The sequence below is a fragment of the Babylonia areolata genome, chromosome 5 (assembly GCF_041734735.1).
Source record: "Babylonia areolata isolate BAREFJ2019XMU chromosome 5, ASM4173473v1, whole genome shotgun sequence".
Classification (NCBI taxonomy): domain Eukaryota; kingdom Metazoa; phylum Mollusca; class Gastropoda; order Neogastropoda; family Buccinidae; genus Babylonia; species Babylonia areolata.
This window is the reverse complement of record NC_134880.1, coordinates 13902001-13922700: the sequence shown is the minus strand read 5'-3', so window position 1 is coordinate 13922700 and position 20700 is coordinate 13902001. Positions and strand designations below refer to the sequence as shown.

The 20700-nt window shown below is 39.9% G+C and overlaps 2 protein-coding genes across 2 annotated transcripts; one reads left to right on the top strand and one right to left on the bottom strand.

Annotated features, from left to right (window-relative positions):
* Positions 1-1947: 1947 nt before the first annotated feature.
* On the bottom strand, positions 1948-5789 carry LOC143281956 (uncharacterized). The gene is made up of 3 exons (XM_076587285.1): positions 5520-5789; positions 4056-4241; positions 1948-2620 (listed from the first exon to the last, which is right to left on the bottom strand). Exons 1-3 carry the CDS (start codon positions 5787-5789, stop codon positions 2540-2542), a joined length of 537 nt encoding a protein of 178 aa, XP_076443400.1. The 3' UTR covers positions 1948-2539.
* A 205-nt stretch (positions 5790-5994) lies between these two features.
* On the top strand, positions 5995-18736 carry LOC143281957 (protein TTE1956-like). Its single transcript, XM_076587286.1, is given in 6 exon segments — positions 5995-6467; positions 9202-9327; positions 12580-12585; positions 13409-13532; positions 14841-14934; positions 17153-18736. Coding segments are annotated over 6 exon segments (990 nt in total). The 3' UTR covers positions 17320-18736.
* Positions 18737-20700: the final 1964 nt, after the last annotated feature.

Below are 20700 nucleotides of genomic sequence, written 5' to 3'. Positions count from 1 at the left end.
ACAACCAACAGAGGAGGAAGTCAGGAGAACATGACAGGTGAACTGGAGATACATTTCAAAAATACCCTGAATTCACATGTGAAATGGAAACATTGCTGACCACCAAACACCTGAGCGTGACAAAAAGCAGATGACATATTCCCGCAATTGGGGGCAGCTTTTAAGAATGGCCCAAGACAGAAAACTCCGACAGACTGATGTTGATGGCTCATGCCCCTGGTGGGGTGATGGGCAGTTTTAAATAGGATAACAGTTCTTGACTGATCATGTTAACTATTATGTGTATTTAAGGAGACGTAGTGTTGTTGTTGTTTTTGTTTTTTTCTTTTGTATTTGATAGTTTGGGACGATTGAATAACTTCACACACACACACACACACACACACACACACACACACATGCACATGCACACACACACACGCACACAAAGCATGCATGCACACAGATGGTTACAAAGATTCACCATCATACATGCAACAAATCACAAAAGTCAGCCCTTATGTTTTATCTTTACTTGATTTAAGATTTAAAATACTGATAAATTTCCCATGTGCTTCATTGTCAAAGAATGCAATACACATAAAAGCAAGCACTCGTGCATCATCTACACCATCCAAGCACATGAAGGTGGTACAAAGAACACGGGATGGATCCCTTCAGTTCCAAGTCACTGTCACATGGCAGGCTATGAATGGAAAGTAGCATCACTAAACTGTTCATAGGTCACTCCTTTTTTGTAATACCTTATAATTCAAAGGCAGCCAGTGCAGGCTATGAATGGAAAGTAGTATCACTAAACTGTTCATATGTCACTCCTTTTTTGTTAATACCTTATAATTTTAAGGCAGCCAGTGAGATCAACACTAATAAGTTACACACTTTTCCATTCTCATTTTTCATGAGTGATGTTTTGATACTTCAAAACAAAAACAATTACATTGGTAACAATCAAAAAACAAAACAGACACTTTTAGGGGAGAGACTGAAAATGAGCATAAAAAAAAACCAGAACAGAAACTATCCCAAATATTGGATTGGTACAAATTTTATATTGTGCTAATATTGCATTACCAGTGAGTGTAAGTAATGTCGGGGTAATACAAGTACCCTACACTTCCTGCCTTGCACTAGTCACACACTGCAGTTCAACAGTGTCATCCCAATCCACTTATTCCTCACCTACCTTTTCTTGACGCGCCTACTGCCTGTTCTCCAATCTATAAATGGGTGATCCAGATTTGCCTATTCCCAGTTCGCATATGTTCTCAGTTGCTGTGTGTGTGTGTGTGTGTGTGTGTGTGTGTGTGTGTGTGTGTGTGTGTGTGTGTGTGTGTGTGTGTGTGCCTGCGCACGCATGTGTGTGCACACATGTACACACATGCATGCATGAGTCACTGAATAAAAAAGCCTGATTTTCTACTTTTTTTCACTGGATTCTCTGTGTGTGTGATTGTGTATGTGTGAGATAGATAGATAGATAGGTGCTGAATAGAAGAAACAGGACAGAGCCAAACTCCCAAGAGGCCAGTGAGGGTGGTGGCACAATCAAAGAATAGGCGAAACAGAAACTATGTGAATAAGATCTGCTCCAATCAGACAACTGCACCCTCCACCCGCACTGGATACAAGGAAACTAGCTTATCCTTTGGTATGACTGGGTGACAATATCATAAAGTACCACCTCAAATACTTCAATGTGAATATCTACATGTTAACCCTTGTATTCATCATGTATATTTCCACCGCATATTCTTTCAATGAATAAAAACAGTACCATGCATGATCAGGAGCAATTAAAAACCTCTGTCAACATCACATCACCCTCTCGTTAGACATACAAAATTTCTCTCTCTTCATAATCCCACAAAAAGCATCGAACAGAATATACAATGTAGAAAAAGTGGGTAATTCTGTTGTTTTTTTAATCTGCTTTCATTTTTTATTAATTTTTTAAAGAGTTTGCATGAAAGGAATAGCATCAAACCAAAATAATGTCAAGGCCCTTTCTCATGTTATGTTTTCTGTCATCAAATTCAAGGCTGGAGGGGAAACTGAGGGGGGTTGGGTGGGGGGTCGGGGGGGGGGGGGGGGGGCGCAGGGGGGTTCAATGGATAGTGTAGTGTTAATGGAGATATGAGGCCAAAGACCATACAAGAATAAATAATCTCTCTCTCACACACACACACACACACTCACATCACACCATTAGTCACTCAGTTAGCTACCACTTCACCAAATTACTACTACTGCTAAGACTGTCCTATTATCACATTTTGTGCACTGCGCCTTAAGTGACAAATAAAAGTCAGAATAAACTTACACCTGTGCACCACTCTTATAGTCTCAAACACACCCACAAACACACACACACACACCCCATCCCTCCCCCCCCCCACCCCCCACCACCCCTACACACACACACAGTCTCACACACACACACAAAGTTTTAATACTTGACAGGTGAGAGTGCCATTACTCTTGCACTTTCATTTCACTCAGGTGAATGCGAAACAAGGATTTGTTATCAGTGGATTACACTTTAAGAGAAGGCAAATCTGTCGTCCCATCCTGGTCTCTGTGGTGGTGGTTTGGTCTTTGCACTCTTTGACTTGCTAGCTGCCTGAAAAGTCAGTAGACAACTATGATTATCTCCCCTTCATACACATTATATATTAGCTTCTTATAAGACTTTGTGTGCTTCTAAGTTAGAGCGGATGTATTTATTCTTTCTTTTTTTTCACTTTACAATAGGCTTGTGTTTCTAAAATGATGATGATGATAATGATAATAATTATGGAGTATTTATATTAATTAATCAGAGCTGCTTGTGCTGTACATTGTACAGCAATCAGTAACAAGTTTCAGCTTCAGTTCCTCAAGGAGGTATTCCTCCATTCAGACATATTTGTATTTGTATTTGTTTTTATAAGATAAGATAAGATAAGAAAAACTTTATCATCTCCAACTGGAGAAATTTGGTCACAACAGATTTCTCTGTGTGAAATTCGGGCTGCTCTCTCCAGGGAGAGCGCATTGCTACACTACAGCGCCACCCATTTTTTTGTGTTTTTTCCTGCATGCAGTTTTTTTGTTTCCCCTATCAAAGTGGATTTTTCTACAGAATTTTGCCAGGAACAACCCTTTTGTTGCTGTGGGTTCTTTTTACATGTGCTAAGTGCATGCTGCACATGGGACCTCGGTTTATTGTTTCATTCAAATGACTAGCATCCAGATTGCCACTCAAGGAGGGGGAGAAAATATCAGCGGCTGAGCTGTGATTCAAACCAATACGCACAGATTCTCTTGTTTCCTAGGTGGACGCGTTACCTCAAGGCCATCACTCCACTGTTAAACGTTATGTTCAACATTTACTGGGCTAATGCCTGACAGCAGCACAACCAAACATGCTAGTTAGACCTTGAATGCAAGCATTTTTTGTGTGTTGAGTAGAATTCTCACACAGAATTTTATCAAAGGACAACTCTTTTGTCGCCATGGGTTCTTCTTCAGTGCACCAAGTGTGTGCTACATATGGGACCTAGGTGTCTCACCTAAATGACAAATGCTAATGAATATATCTCAATATTTATGAGACACAACATCAGTAAAAAAAACAAAGACTAATATTGTAATAATACTTGTGACAAATAAACGATTTATACAAAGTATACATGAAATAGAAATCTAACAAAACATGTTACACGCACTCACTGCTAAAGCAAAATCAAACACATATCTGTGTGTGTGTGTGTGCGCGCATGCGCGTACACGCGTGCACATGCATGCATGTGTGTGTGCATGAGAGCTCAAGTGTGTGTGTGTGTGTGTGTGTGTGTGTGTCTGTGTGCGCACACTCAAAGGCTCTTCCTCTCATTCTAAATTGACTATTTGTCTGTACCTCCACAGTTTTATTGATTCCTGTTACTCTCATCCTTTGCTGATCAAGTCACTCTACAACACTTGTTTACTTTATGTTCCATGTAGACTGCACTGGAGCTTTCCTCTGGGAGAGGAGATTATAATCGAAACAAAACAAGCAAACAAAAAAGACTCACATTGCCGTTTCCTCCGGTCCTTCTAGGGCTTTGTCCATATGATCTATGGGACCTCAGTGGAGCAGCACTACTTCCTTTAGCATTGATTGGGGGAAGGATGCTGGAACCTCCCTTCTGTGACTGTGTTGAGCTGGCACTGTGTCTTCTTATTGAGTCTGCCATCTTATCTTGCTTTTGTTTCAGCATCTGTCGGAAAACAGCTTTTGGATAAGATGAAAGTGTTCAGGTATCGTTTGGATAAAACAGTAAAGTGACTTTTTTGTTGTTGTAAGATTAATAAGGAATTTAACTTTTAGGTGATTTCTATTTGAAAAACACAATTGGTGAATCATGAGGCAAGTCATCTCAAATGAATATCAAATCCCCACTGAGGAAATAATGGAAAAAATATAAACAGACAGTCCTCTTCCGCCCCTTCCCCAAGGCCCTACAAATGATTAATTATGAACAGTGTCAGTTCAATATCACAGCTAACATCAATCAAATCAGTCACATCCTGCAAGCATTTTTAATTTATATCATTGCTATTAATGTCAAAGAGTTACAGATGCAATGATATGTTTCTGAAAGACTTCATTTGGGCTGTAGATATCTCTTGTATCAATTAATAGGCCTGTCTTATTCACTGTGAACATGCATGTCTGGAGTTGTGAACATGATCTTGTTAATTATCATATTAATCTCAAGAATAACATAAACAAGCATCAACTTAGGAACTAAATTTGGTGATGTTGATGGTGGCAGTAACACACAATTATGATAATGGTTGGCTAGATATGAAAAAAGGAAATGTTAAGTTTTCAACAGTTTCAGTTTCAGTAGCTCAAGGAGGCGTCACTGCGTTTGGACAAATCCATATACGCTACACCACATCTGCCAAGCAGATGCCTGACCAGCAGCGTAACCCAACGCGCTTAGTCAGGCCTTGAAAAAAAAAAAGTGACAGAGACAGATAGCTAACAAAATATCAATGGAGTAGTACAACAAACATATCCACAGCACTCTTGTCTGTAAAGTAACTCACTTTATGTGGAAAAAAATAAAAGAATGAAAAGAATTTTAATCAATGAAATGTTCCAGTATCTCAATTAGGTTGTCTATTCGCAGTTTTACTGTATGCCACACACTATCTGGCATACATTAAAAAAGTTAACAGACAACCTGTTAACACTCCCATATCAAACCCCATCCCCTGAAACCCGTGTTTCCCCCTTAATGGCAACTTTGGTGACCATTCTACGACGTGGTTGCTAATAACAGATGTGATGATATGCACTGGCGATATGCACTGGCGATATGCACTGATACTATGGCAGCATAATGTGCTGTGCATACATGAATATGTATGAATAAAAGTAAATGCACGTCTGTGCTGTGTGTGCACCTGCCCACATGCAAACATGCGTATGAGTCTATCCATGTGAAAGATGATTTTTCTTACGCTGCTGCTGCTTTTTGTCTTACCATTTTCAATTTCTTGTTGACTTTATACGCTTCACGAAGCAGTTCATCAGACTCTTCCTCGGTGAGATCCACTCTGTCTAGCTGCCGGGCCAGTTGTTCTGGGTCAGACAGGTTGAATTCGACAGCCTGTGCCTCGCCTTCTTTTCCGCCTTTTCTCTCATCTCCGTCTGCCATGTTTCCAGTTCTCTCCGTGTCTGAAGTTGATTTTCCAGCTGATTTTATTTTCCTTTCACAAGACACCTGACTGTCCCTTACGTCTGATGTTGCCATTTAATATCTTTTGAAAGCTTATTATTATCAAAGAAATATAAAAGAAAATGGTTAGAAAAAACGAAAACAGGCGTGAATTTCAAACGAAACAGATGAATTTAAAATGAAACGGCACAAGCACAACAACATAGCGTTCTACGCAACGGAAGTTAAGGTGCTCGCAAGGGAGGTTAGTCTCGTGATCTGTTAGCATCAGCGAGGCAAGATGGCCTGTTTGAAATGTGTTTTTGCTTTCAGTGCTTTGGTGTATGTGATTCACTTCCCTTCTGTGTCTGGGAAGATCGTCGCCAGCTTTGTTATGCCTCATGGAGGCATAGCACTCGACCCAAGGCATTTTAACACGACAAACTCCACAGCGAAAGAGGAAGGATGGGAAATTCACAACGCCTGTATCAAAGTGGGCCAACAGATACAACAACTGAAGCCTGACCTTATTTTTCTAAGCACCCCACACGGAGTGGCTGACCTGAGAAATTTCCTTTTCTACCTCAACCCTGTAGGCAAGGGGTACGCCGACACGGACAATTGCCAGTGCCCCCCTTGCTGCTACAACGTGAGTGTCAAGTTCGACACTCAGCTGAGCAGTGAGATCGTGGACAGCCTGGGGTTGGAGAACAACGTGTCAGGGTTGGCTGCCTTTGGACCCCCGGGACAAAGCTCAGAGCCCTTCCCCTTAAGGTGTTTATGAAACAGAAAATAATGCATTACCTCGTGCAGTGAAATGCTTTAAAAGTTTTCGTCTAAGTTGAATATCATAGTAAAAATCGACTTGAACCAAATTTCATCCACATTGATCACTATTAGTATTTTTTCTATTAAAAAAAAAAAAAAAAAAAGCTTGTACCCCATGAATTTCAAGTAGATTTCTTCAAGAGCACATAATGAAAAACTGTTTGACAGCATGTTCTCTAAAGCCAGTATCAGAGTAACATGTCTGCTATTGTCAATTATGTATTTAGAATGATAAGTCACTCCAGCTTTAAACTATAATTTAAAGAACTCTGTGCAAATCAAAATACATGCATGCACGCACACACACACACACACACACACACACACACACACACACACACATGCACAGATTACATATAAGTAACTATCTTTAGATGTTTTGGCGTGACTATATATATATATATATATATATATTATTATTATTATTATATATATACAAAATGTCTGCTCTCAGCCACACCCCCTCAGTCACTTATGCCTCCTGTCAGTTTATAATCCTGAGCAATGAAACATGTCAAGTAGTTAAGACAATGAAGAGACATGAGATAATGTTATATGTGTTTGGTTGGTGTGTTTTTGTGTGTGTGTGTGTGTGATTTTTATAATCATTCTCTTATCAACATTGTCACTGGATTGACAAAGTGATACTGTGACAAAAATAGTACATGTTTTTTTTTAATATAATTGAACGGTGAACGTGAATTTATGAGAAAGGACAGGTTCTTATTGATTAAGCTGCACTGATACCATACTTAAGACTTAAGTGTATGCATATATATATACCATTAAATCAGAACCATACTTGACAAAGTGCAGTGAAATGAAGATATTGCTTCATTAAATACAAAATCTATGATGTTCACCACAAGTAACTTAGCAAATATGTACATTAGATTATGGTCTTAATATGAAACACAGGTACAGAAAGTCATTGATGCAAAGTGCATCCTGGTATCAACATGCATAGGGATCCCAATAAATAAATTTTGAGTCTGTACACGTACCCTTCAATTAACATGCACTCTGTCAAATATGTTTTGAATACATTTTTTGTGCTGTCATTGCTGTGTGCAGATATATGTTTCTGGGTTTGTTTTGATACAAATACCTTTTTATTAATCTGAATGCAATCTGGTGGGAAATGCTATGGTTAAGAATCAATGGCTTGGAACAGTTAGATTTTGTATGCATTCCCACCCTTTCTCATACTTAAAAATGTTAAATGTCATTATCCTTGCTTTACGATGTGTATTATATATAATTATTATATATATTTAAAACCAGGATAATTTATTGAGGATGTGTGTTTTGATACTGTGTGCTTTTATCAATCAATGACCGGATGATATAGTTATTAAAAAGAAAAAAGTTTTTAATGGATTATCCATTGCAAACAAATATTTTATTGTTGATAATGTTTTACAGGAGTGCTTGGTCATTTTTACTGTACTATAAATGACTTATCTCTGCCTTTGAAATATGAGTGCTTGAATGCATAGATTATATGCTTTGTTTTATTTTAAATCATATTTGTGTAATTTGATCTTAATTAGATGCTCATACTGCTCAGACCAAATTGATTTCAATGAACACTTTTTCTTTCTGTGAGTGCCCTTTGGTCCGAAACCTATAGAACATTATTGAACAGAAAATTAAACTAGAAAAAAAAAATCATTAAAATTGTCAATTACTGACATTCTGTTTTGAGTCAAGTAACCTCAGCATACAAAAGGAAATGACAGATTTCTATATGATTCTGACTGGAAACGTGTATCAGCATTTGAAAAGATAAAAATAAAATAAAATAAACAAAAAATTCTTCAGTGTCAATTTTTGAGAGGGAACTTAAGAACATTTGACTCTTGAACCCACACATGCGCATGCATGCACACACGCACGCACGCACGCACACACACACACACACACACACACACACACACACACACACACACACACACACACATGTATGCACTCGCGAACACTATACATGTATATGTACATGGAAAGAAGAAGAACCACAGTTTAAAAAAAAGAAAGAAAGAAAGAAAGAATATATGTTTAGAACCGATCAAGATATTCACTTACTTTTTTTTTCATTTTTCCTGCAGCTTTCTTTTTTTGTTATGAAACCTTTATAAAGGACTGAGGCATCACTTGGCTGGAAAAATGGTTGGATGAATGTAATGGTGAAGTGTGTCATTTTCATGAGAGTTGATTGAATTTACATTTCTTTTAGTGCATAATTAAGTTGATAGATTGACAGACAGATAGACAGACCACAGACAGACAGACAGACAGACAGATTTTTCAGCCAAGTAACTACAGTATTAATGACGTGGAAGTTAAAGAAGCTCCACCAGTTGTAATCTCAGTAAGCTTAGAAGTAAGAGGAAAAAAAAGTTGCAATTGATTGATATATATATATATATATATATATATATATATATATATATATATATATGTTGTGATTTAACAAGATTTCAGTGGTTTGTGTTTAGATAGTTCATTCAGAATTAAAGAAGAATGCAGTGTATAAAAAGGATTTGACTGCCTGGATTCTTTCAAAACAGAATACAAAAAACAAGAGGAAAAAATTATGAACCCACCTGGGAGAGGAGAAGTTGAGTACTTCGACTCGTAGAGTCTTCAAAGCAGTGTTTTGTTTTTGTGTTTGTTTCAGATGGGGAGAAGTGATACCACTGCATTTCATTTCTGGCCTGAACAACACCAAAGTTGTCATCATTTCTCAGCCAAGTCGGCGCTACACAGAAGATGTCAGCATGATTCCCTGAGCTGCTCAAATTGGGTTAGTAATTCACATGTGGAACATTATCAATAGTCAATGAGTTATTACACGTCCACACAATATGACACTTCCTTCAAACTGAAACTGAAAGTCGCAAGTTACTTTCATTCACCAGTCTTCTGTCTTTATTTTGATTTGTGTTTGGTAGACTTTGTTCCAGTCTTAAACCGTTCAGTGCCAATAAGAGATCAGCTGATGTCCAACACAAAATGTTGCCATAATGCCTGTAAGACATCCACTGACATCCTGCATCTATTCAGATTTTTTCTTCATCAGAGTCTGGTTCAATGAGCAAAAACAAAATTTGAATGGTTTGTTTAATGTGTCTGGATTATAAACATACTAATGAGCATACATCAGGTGGTGGTCCAATTTCTTTTCAGTAATGTTTCACTAACTGGACTTGATGGAGCATGCCTAAAAAGCGGGTTTGTTTCATATGTAAACAGAGCATTGGAAACTTTGTCCAGCTAAGACAGTGGTCCCAGTCAACAGATTTGCTCAACTATGCAGACTGTGCAGATGATTATGTATGGTAATAATAATGATTGACGTTTTGTCTTGACAGAACCTTCTTTTGTCATTGTTGGAATAGTTATTCACTTACATGTTTACAAGCGTTTTGATTGTTATCATAAACATGTAACCTGTTTTATTTTCTTCTACAGGTATAATCTCACTATAACAATTATGCTATTTCCAGTTGTATTTTGTTTGTTTTCATTTTGGACATTATTCTTTGGAGGTAGCAATATAATTTTGATGCACAAAAACTATTGACATCACTTTGAAATGGGTGAATAGTTATATCTATTATTTTTTTTTTAAATGAATGGGACAAAACCACAGATTCGGAATCCACATTCATTTTCAGTCAAAAAAACATTAATTTTACTTTGCATCTGTATCTCATATAGTTTTTATACTAGAATATTAGAAAATAATGTATCCCCTGAATCCTCAAAATCCTGGGGTAGCTCGTTACAGTCCTTGATGGTACTGGGGAGGAACACCTGCTGTCTGTACTGCATTCTGCGCTGTGGAATGGTGAACTGCTGATCATGGCCGCGGCGTCGGCGTGGAGATGCAGGGCACTGGCTTTAATGCCTTCTGTGCTGACCAGGTCGTTGTGGATCTTGTACAGCATGGATAGGCGTGCTGTATGTCATCTGTCCTGGAGGCTGGGCCACTTCAGTTCTTCAAGCATGGCAGTGGAGCTAGAGGTGTTGTGGTAGCGCTTCATCATGAAACGGGCTGCCCTGCACTGCACCGCTTCAAACGGTTCTGCTCGGTGTGTGGATCCCAGATGCTGCTGGCATACTCCAGGATGGGTCACATGAAGGACTTGTAGGCCATTTCCTCATTCCTAGTTGTGTTTTTGTTGTGCTTCCCATTTTCTAACTCATTTTTCCAGACATCCTCAGGCCACAAGGGTCCTGAATGGATTAATGTCAGGTGATAATATGACACTTTTCTCTTTGTGTATGTGCTATTTGTTATTGATTACACATATCTTTTTGATAATGGTTTAAGTAATGAAGTTGTAAGCAGAATTTAGTTTTGGCTTCAAGGAGGCATTGAAATAGGCAGGTTGATCCGTAATGATAATAATAATTCATAATTTTTCTATGGCACGATGTCCAGTACTAATGCTACTCAAAGTGCCTTACATCATCGAGCAAGATATAGACATAACATAAAACATTACAATAGCTCAATCCAATTCGTTCACAGAACGAATCAAAAAGCATGATCTACCAAACAATAAAAAATATCAAGTAAATAATGCTTAGATTAAAGATAAATACATTCCATAAAACACACATTTCATAAATACACACTCACACGCTTGCACGCGCACATACACTCGCACACGCGTGCACATGCGCGTGCGCACACACACATACTCACACACATGCACTGCACGCGCGTTCCCAGACACATTAAATATATCAACTGCACTAAAACAGGATTACATAAGTATTAAAATATCTCCAGCATAAAACTCCATGTAGTCAAACAGACTTTGGACCATCCATTGTGCTGAGTACAGAAATGTTTGCGGAAAAGGTGTGTTTTCAGTTCTGACTTAAAGGTCTGGAGATCAGGAGCATTTCTGAGGGACGATGGCAAAGAATTCCAAACTTGGGGTACTTGAGCCTTAAAAGACCTTTTCCCTGCACATTTTGTATTAGTTCTTTGGACTTTAAGTAACCTTTCAGAACTGGATCTTAGCGTTCTGCATGGTTCATACGTTTCCAGCACAGTGGCTAGATACGAGGGAAGAGACTCATCAAAATGTTGGAAGGCAAGTGTCGCTAGTTTATAGTGAATTTGGGACTCTATAGGAAGCGAGTGTAACTGAAGCAAAAGTGGTGTGACATGATCAGATTTCTATTTTCCTAGGACAAGTCGTGCTGCATTGTTACATAGGTACATGTATACGTTGTATACACCACATTTGTTTAAAAATAAAAGGTGGGGTTGGTTGAGGGAAGAGCAGGTGCCTGACTTAGTCACTTAGTGACCACACACACCCCAAAAACGGAGTATGGCTGCCTACATGGCGGGGTTAAAACAGTCATACATGTACAAGCCCACTTGTGTACACACGAGTGAACGTGGGAGTTGCAGCCCATGAAGGAAGAAGTAGAAGAGTGACTACACACAGACCCAGTGCACTGGTTAGTCCTGGGAAGCCTGTCAGATGGTGCAGGAATTATTTCTGATTTGATACATACCTGCTTAAAACTCTGTTCAGCTTGTTATCAGTTTGCAAGATCTTTTTTTGTTTTCCTCTTCTCTGAAATTTTGTGACATGTACAAAGACAGATTATGTCATTTTAATATTCTGTATAATTATATATTTGGTCATTATTATAGCTGTTTATGGCCATAGGAGCAGTGGATTTATATTCCCTGTGTTTCCTCCTTCATCATCATCAGTATAAACAAAACAGTCTCAGTGTCTGTGGCCTTTCATGCCCTGCTCTCATGGTGACCTCAGTTTTGATACCCCTCCACTTTCGTGCTTGGGGTGAGTCCTGTCATTGTCTTCAGTGTCGGCAGATTCATGGGGGCCTGTTGTTTGAGGGACGTGGTGGCGGTCTCCACTCTGGGAGGGACGCTCACTCAGTCTGGCTCCACGACTAAGCCATTATTGTCATTAGTAGGGGGCTTAGTAGGTGGTGTCCTAAGTACATTAAATCAGAACAGGCACCACTAAACACCACCGAAGTGACTCAGCAGCAGTGCAGGGTCTCCTCTAGTGTGTGGCCTCCTGGCGACCTAACATTGATGGTTCCTCGCGGACTGCCGATGCTGGAACTGTGATGGACGAACCCGGGTGTGGCCGTGTATGGAAGAATCTAGATGAGCAGTGTGGGAGTAATGCCACTGAAATGGTGCAGATGATGGGGCAGCAATATATATATATATATATATATATATATATATATATGTGTGTATATATATATATATATATATATATATATATATATATATATATATATATTCCCTGTGTCTTGAGCTCAGCATAGGAAGTGCGAGTGCAGTCCTCTCCTTCTGCCATTATAACCTTCCCCAACTGGTCAGGGTTGTCAGGTAACAGTTTACACCTGGGTGGACGAAGGAAACTGAGAGTAACGAGTCTTTCTCAAGGACACACCACTGAGGCCTTGAATCATCAGAAATCCAACACCTAACCAATATCGCCACAACACCCCCTCAGATATATAAGTGCCACTGCCAAAAACAGATTCTGCAGTTAAAGGAGACTGTCATCTAGCGAGTGCTTACAAAGAGAACAAAAAAGAACAGCCAATAGTGGTTTAACAGGAAGACTTTGCAGAGCCCAAAGTTCACACTTACAGGCCTGTTTTGACAGTTCCTCACAATCATTTATTGCCTATTCTTTACAGTGATTTAAACACACCCACGTTCAGCTGTGACGTGAAAGTACAGAAAAATGAGGGATAAAGCTGAACAAGAGAGTAAGTGGAAAGACGACAGTCAGCAAATCTATTATTTTGTGAAAAGATGACAGTCAACAAATGTATGATAATTTATCCCCAGGTCACAGGCTGTTCCATCTGCTGGATGATGGATCACGGAGAGTGGTGGTAGTCATCAGTGGAGACTTGGCCCACACCCATCAGGCCACTGGACCCTACGGCTACTCTAACGCATCAGAACCTTTTGATCAGGTACACACCCTATGGCTACTCTTAACACATCAGAACCTTTCTATCAGGTACACACCCTACAGCTACTCCAATGCATCAGAACACATCAGGACCTTTCAATCAGGTACACACCCTACGGCTACTCTCAACACGTCAGAACCTTTCTGTCAGGTACACACCCTATGGCTACTCTAAGGCATGAGACCCATTTGATCTGGTACACACCCTACATCTACTCGAACATGTCAGAATCTTTCAATCAGGTAGACACCCTATGGCTACTCTAACGCATCAGAACCTTTCGATCAGGTACATGCCATATGACTTACTCAAACTGATCAGAGCTTTTTGATCAGGTACACACCCTGCAACTTCTAAATAAATGAAAATTTTCCATCAGATACATGTCCTATGGCTACTCTTGATTAACGCATCAGAACCTTTCGATCAGGTACACACCCTACAGCAACTCAGACTTGTCAGAACCTTTCGATCAGATACATGACTCATGGCTACTCTAATGCATCAGAACCTTTTGATCAGATACACGCCTTTGGCTGTTCTAACACATCAGAGCCTTTTCATCAGGTACACACCCTGTAACTACCCTTTAACATGTTGGAACCTTTTGATCAGGTACACACCCTACGGCTACTCTAACACATCTGAACCTTTTGATCAGGTACACACCCTACAGTTGCTCTTTAAAACGTCAGAACCTTTCAGTCTGGTACACACCAAAGTGCTGCTCCAGCACATCAGCACCTTTCAATCAGGTACACAGCTGCTCTAACGTGTTACAACCTTTTGATCAGGTACACAATGGGCCTCAGTGTGCCATTTTCTTGTTGCTGTCTTCATTATTTTGTTCATAGCTTGTACCAATACATGTGTAGTTTCTTCATTGCATGTTTACTCACTGAAAAGGTATTTGCATGCACTCACAATGCCTTTATGAGATGAACTTGTAGCAGTACATGATAACATCCATCAAGGCATGTACGCTTCCTTACCTTTATACACAAATGTATACACTCATATAAACAGCACACAAATTAGTTCATGGACACACACACACATGCACACAGGCACACACGCAGGTGCACACACACATATATATGTATGTATATATATATATAGATATATATATATATAGATATATATATATATTCATGTGTGCACATATTGTTGAAAAATCAGAAAAAAAAGTTAAAAAGCTTTTTTCTTATCAGTAGTGTTTAGTTTTTGATAAACAAAATAACAAATACTGTTATTATTGCTTGATATTCATGACCTCTCCACCACTTGTGCACTATGCTGGTGTGGCAGGCTTGTGGCCAGTGGGTTCAAACCCTGGACACAGACACGTTGGTGGTCACCGCTGCTCATTATGTGGACCGTGCTCTGTCCTGCGGCTACACAGGTTTGCTTTGACTTGCTTCTTTTTCTGCAGGCCCTGTGTGGTTTACCTTTTTCACCGCTGGAGGCAACTTGTGTTGACTAGACAGTTCACTGACATGGGCGACTCAAGGGGTCATGTTAAAGGGACTTCTTTTCACATTGTAAAAAAAGAAAAAATTAACAGCTGCAGCCATGTTTTCCATGCAGTAGAAGTTGACTAAACTTACCCCCCCCCCCCTCCCCAACCCCCCCTTGACCCAGTTTGAAGTGATCAAGTTCACTGTGTTGTTTTGATGCAAACCAAACTGTGCAGTGTGACTGTGAGTGTTGAGTCTAAAGTATCAGACTCTGTGCGGTGTTTTTCACACAGAAACTTGGCGGTGAAAAAGCTAAACAGTTTGGGTTTTTTTTAAATATCACAATGCAAATACAATGAATTTGACAGGACAACAAGAAACCAGTTCATGTCTTTAGCTGACATCCATGGAAACCCACAGAAAAACTCAGGGGGAGGGGGGGGGGGTTAATAAATATTTTATTCGAGTTTAACATTTAATACATACAGACGGACATACAAAACCAACATCTGAAATCAACAATATTTGCCACTGTGCACCACCTAAACTGCAAATCATGGAAACAACACAACACTGTCTTCATACAGAGAAGAAACAAACAAAAATGTCACATGCACTGTATAAAACAAGTAAATAAATGAAAGGAAAAAGAAAATAAATAAAAGAACAAACGTCACATTGGTGGTTGTCTTTACTCAGGGTTTTGTTTGGCACAGTGATAAATGAAATGTGCATGGCAAGGTGTCAAGCATGTGGAAAGGGCGCCTCCCTTGAAGTGAGCACATGACGGGCGCAATAGCCGAGTGGTTAAAGCGTTGGACTGTCAATCTGAGGGTCCCGGGTTCAAATCACGGTGACGGCGCCTGGTGGGTAAAGGGTGGAGATTTTTACGATCTCCCAGGTCATCATATGTGCAGACCTGCTAGTGCCTGAACCCCCTTCGTGTGTATATGCAAGCAGAAGATCAAATACGCATGTTAAAGATCCTGTAATCCATGTCAGCGTTCGGTGGGTTATGGAAGCAAGAACATACCCAGCATGCACACCCCCGAAAACGGAGTATGGCTGCCTACATGGCGGGGTAAAAACGGTCATACACGTAAAAGCCCACTCGTGTGCATACGAGTGAACGCAGAAGAAGTGAGCACATCCACAGTCAGTTTTTGTGGTGGGTGTCTTCTTACTGCTGTGGTCCGTCCAGTGACAAACACCTTGGCCAGGCAGTTTATACATCAGTCTTTGGACGTCCAATCAGAATGTCCAGGGTTTGACTTTCAGCAGCACCTAGTGGATGACACTGGGGCATATGATGAATGGATTATATCTAAATGTTGAAGTAGATGGAATGATTAACTGGGTGATAACAAACCTAAATTTGTGTGCTGTTTTTCTAAGATTTTGTAAGATAGAGAAGTAAAGCTCCAATGGTTTTAGATTAGGATAGTCTAAAGAATTATTGTCACAAACGAAGCACTTTTGAAGATGAGATTCACCATTGATGAAAAATGCTGCTTTCATTTAACAGAAAAAGAGGCAGTCCTTCACTTATTCTGGCAATGTGATACAAAACTTTTGGACTGCCTTAGAAACTAGCATGAAATCAGAATTGTGGTAACAGACATGAAATAAAGATGAATAAAAAGACAGTGTGCTTTTTTGACACTCACAAAGTTTTGAAACAGATGAGATTATTGGCCTAATGAGAATACCTGCCAAACATTTTATGTATTAATGTCAATTGAACAAAACCCATCCATGCATGGTAGTGAGCGTTAATAGCAGCTACGCCATAGATGCCAGCTAGAGAAATGTTGATATTTTGTAAACGTGGATCATACAAATTTTCTTTCTCAAATTTCATTGCAAGCCTCTTGTAAGACAAAATGACTGTGTGTAGTAACCCTTATATATTTCAGTTAGCAAGCCATAGAACATAACTATAACTATTTCTACTTTGAAATCTTGATAGCCTTTTTCTCTTTTACGTTAGATAGAATGATGAAATAAAAAAAAAAAGTTTTAACATCTATACCCATAATCTGCCACAAGGATCCAAGCTCATGGAAATAAGAAAATATGGAAAATATATGGATAATGTAATGGAAATATATGCATATGTGTGTGTGTATATATATATATATATATCTTTGTATTGTTACACAGGTTTTGTGATGCTTCATGGGATGCTGTCATCGGCAGCAAAGGGCACAGCAGAGTGGGCGGCGTCGTTATTCGTCAACCATCACCCCAGCTACTATGGCATGATGGTAGCTGCATTCACCCGTCGAATCTGGAGCAGTGAAGATTTGAACAGATGCACCACCACCTAGGGGATTTGTATTTTACAACACTGAACCAGTCGTCAGGCTTTTGTCCTGAGAGAATATTTTGCACAGAGACTTGGTAAATGCCAGAAATAGCAAAGGAATTGTTGAATGGGTTGAAGAATGATCATGCCTGTAATCACTCAGTGACAGAAATTCTCTAAGTTTTGTGGAAAAAACCATAATTTCCTGCCGATAATGTGATACAGTTCACCACCTGAATTTAAAAGAAAAAGTTATTTTGAATACGTCTATGGTGTACACATCTAATAAGCGACGTCAGCTAAAATTCTTGAAAAGCTCAAGTCCTCTGTATTGATTGGTGTAGAATGACTGTCAACACCGGATGCTGTTTCGTGAGAGAAGTGACATTTCCAGATATTCGATCATAATCCAAGTTGTTTTTGTCTGTTTGTCAAGTCGGTTCTGTCACTCTGTCCTTGTGCTCTTTTATCTGATTGGTTCTGGAAATCACTACAACAAATAAGTGGTTGAAAATTACTGGTTCAGTACTACTAGTTAAGGCAGTGCCATGATGGCCTCATCAGTACCAGATGAATCGATTTTAATTACACATACTTAACTGTGACCCAACTAGTGCAGACTCCAGCAGGGGTCTGACATTCCTGTCCTGTGCAAACTACTATCCGCCTATGCGGAGAAAACGAAAGTACTACGGCCAATAACCTCCCGGAAATAGGTAACCTCCCCTTTGTCCCCCTGGCTAGCGCCCTCTTTTTCCAGCAGCCATCATGACTCCCGTTCCTGTGCTCTCCATACGGCTAAGTTTTTTCATATTTTCTGTCTGTCTGTCGATGCTCTGGCGTTATTGTTTTTTGTCAAATTATGTCTCCAACCAGGTCACATAATTATGTACCTCGATTGGGCGATCGCGCTAAAATTAAGGCGCGATCGCAATCGATTCGCTAACACTCTGGGCCCTCTCAACAATGCCAACCCGCCGCCTCCTCCACTTCCTCCGTACTGCTAGTTAAGGCAGTGCCATGATGGCCTCATCAGTACCAGATGAATCGATTTACTTGTGCTGCTTGGTCAGAACTAGCCTGTGTGACTGAAGAGGTTATTGTACGTTCATTACTGTCCCACAGCTTTGCAGTGTAGGAGTGTGTGATGACATACGACTTAATACAGGAAATGGGAGGTAATGACATACTGAAGGTGCATGTGAGTGTGTGGGAGAGAGCAGTGTAACTCAGAAAATTTAAATCACATAAATGATAAGAAAATTACTCAGCAGCTGTGGTGGTTGTGTGGGGATGTGATGTAGACTGTGATATAACCTGAAATTGAACTGATCATTTTTGTGCAAGCAGTTGATTTGAAGTGTTTCCCTCACAATGGTGCTCATGTTCTTCTGAGATCAGAATGATTCAATTCTGAATACATAATGTTATGAATATGATTGGAGTGTGTTTCATGTATGTCTTTCAAATCTTCATGATGGTTTTGATGATTTGCATTGTTTTTGTGATTTGCTGGTACACAAATACATTTATGCAAGCATGTAGACACACACACACACACACACACACACACACACACACACACACAGAGGGGTGCAAGTCGTCCGGCATACGGCGGAAATCCGGCACAGAAGATCTTGACTTTGGGTAATTTCCGGCATGGAGAAATTTTGTTCTGGTAGTTTGCGGCATGGAGAAAGTGTTTTGGTAGTTTCCGGCATGCATAAATTTATGTTGTCTTGTCGCTCCTTTTGATTTCTCTGTCAGGTTTTTGTTCAGTGATGTCATTTTGTATGTGACGAAACTCGAACTAGAAAGAAGTATCAGAGAAGAACTCTAATACAGATCTGTCAAACCCAGTGTGTCGTTTACTTGCGCGTGCAACGATGTCTTCAAAACTACGGGAGATAAACACATTGCCTCGCTCCCTGGCGATTTAGCGATGAAAAGTGCGTTCACCAGACATATTTTGTGACAGCATGATATTGATAAAATCTTTTTGACGAAACATTACAAGAATACTGAGTCCTAGACCTGACAACCCTTCCTTTCTCGGGGAAATTTATCACTCAAGGTCGCGACTAGATATTCCAGGACTTTTCATGTCTTTTCACATTCTTTTCCGGTGTCTTTTCGCGTCTTTTCGTGTCTTCGCCCGTCTTTTCGTGTCTTTTCGCGTGTCTTTTCGCGTCTTTTCGCATTTTAGTATGACCCCTTGGTGTCACTAAAACTCGAAAAGACGCGAAAAGACGCGAAAAGACACGAAAAGACGCGAAAAGACACGAAAAGACACGAAAAGACATATGAAAAAAATGTGAAAACGCGAAAAGACATCCGAAAAGAATTTGAAAATGCGAAAAGACAGACTAGATATTTCAGGACTTTTCATGTCTTTTCACATTCTTTTCCGGTGTATTTTCGTGTCTTTTCGCGTCTTTTCGTGTCTTTTCGTGTCTTTTCGCGTCTTTTCGCATTTTAGTATGACCCGATACCACGCTGCCACCGCATGAAAACACACACACACACACACACAACTGTCACGTTCTTCACTTCCTCACTTATCCGTCTCGATAATAAAAGGCCGGTTTCTCCTCTGTTCTCTGTTGATCCAACGAACCCTGATGCCAAAGATTGTACGTAAAGTAGATCTGACAGTGAGATATGTTGTTTTCAGTTCAGTGATGAAATCGAGGAATTAAGAGTGCGCTTTCTGAAAAAAAAAAAAAAGAAGAAGAAGAAAGACACTTGCAAAACACGATTTACTCCTTTGTTCAGGAACAAAAACGTGTTCGGGAACAAATACTCCTTTTTTCCGGAACAAAAACGTATCTACAGTCCATGGACATAAATAGAATTTATAAGTTCGTGCCCTCGGCCGTGTGTGTGTGTGTGTGTGTGTGTGTGTGTGTGTGTGTACATACTATGCACGCTGAAACCTACGTATGACAATGTTATAACTGTTTGGTAGAAAAAATGCACACGTGCACACACATACTCACGCACACGCGTGCACATACCCACACCCATTTTACCATCGGACTCATATACATAAACGTTATACAGATGCACCCTCACACACATGGATCATACACTGACGTGGGCACTCACGAGCCCGCGCGCGCACACACACACACGCGCGCACGCACAAATTGACAGTTACTCGCTCTCAGGCATGGGAGCTCACACACACACGCATTGACAAACACACGCACACACAAACGCACACACGCGCGCGCCATCTCTGCATCAACCCTCAGTCTGCAAACATTGTCACTTATCAAAACAATCACTTAGTTGTGACAAAAATTTTGTAGCAATTGACTTGGAGTCTGTTTCTGAAATTACGTCGGTAAAAATGCGGCAATAATAAAATTACGTCGGCAAAAATGCGGCAATACCCTCC

What these genes read in the sequence shown, in the direction of transcription:
- LOC143281956 (XM_076587285.1), bottom strand. Translation starts at nt 5,789, where the DNA reads ATGGCAACATCAGACGTAAGGGACAGTCAGGTGTCTTGTGAAAGGAAA. An exon ending in TCAACAAGAAATTGAAAATG is followed by an intron (nt 4,242 to 5,519) that starts GTAAGACAAAAA and finishes GTTTTCCGACAG; the next exon opens with ATGCTGAAACAAAAGCAAGA. An exon ending in GGACCGGAGGAAACGGCAAT is followed by an intron (nt 2,621 to 4,055) that starts GTGAGTCTTTTT and finishes CTGACTTTTCAG; the next exon opens with GCAGCTAGCAAGTCAAAGAG.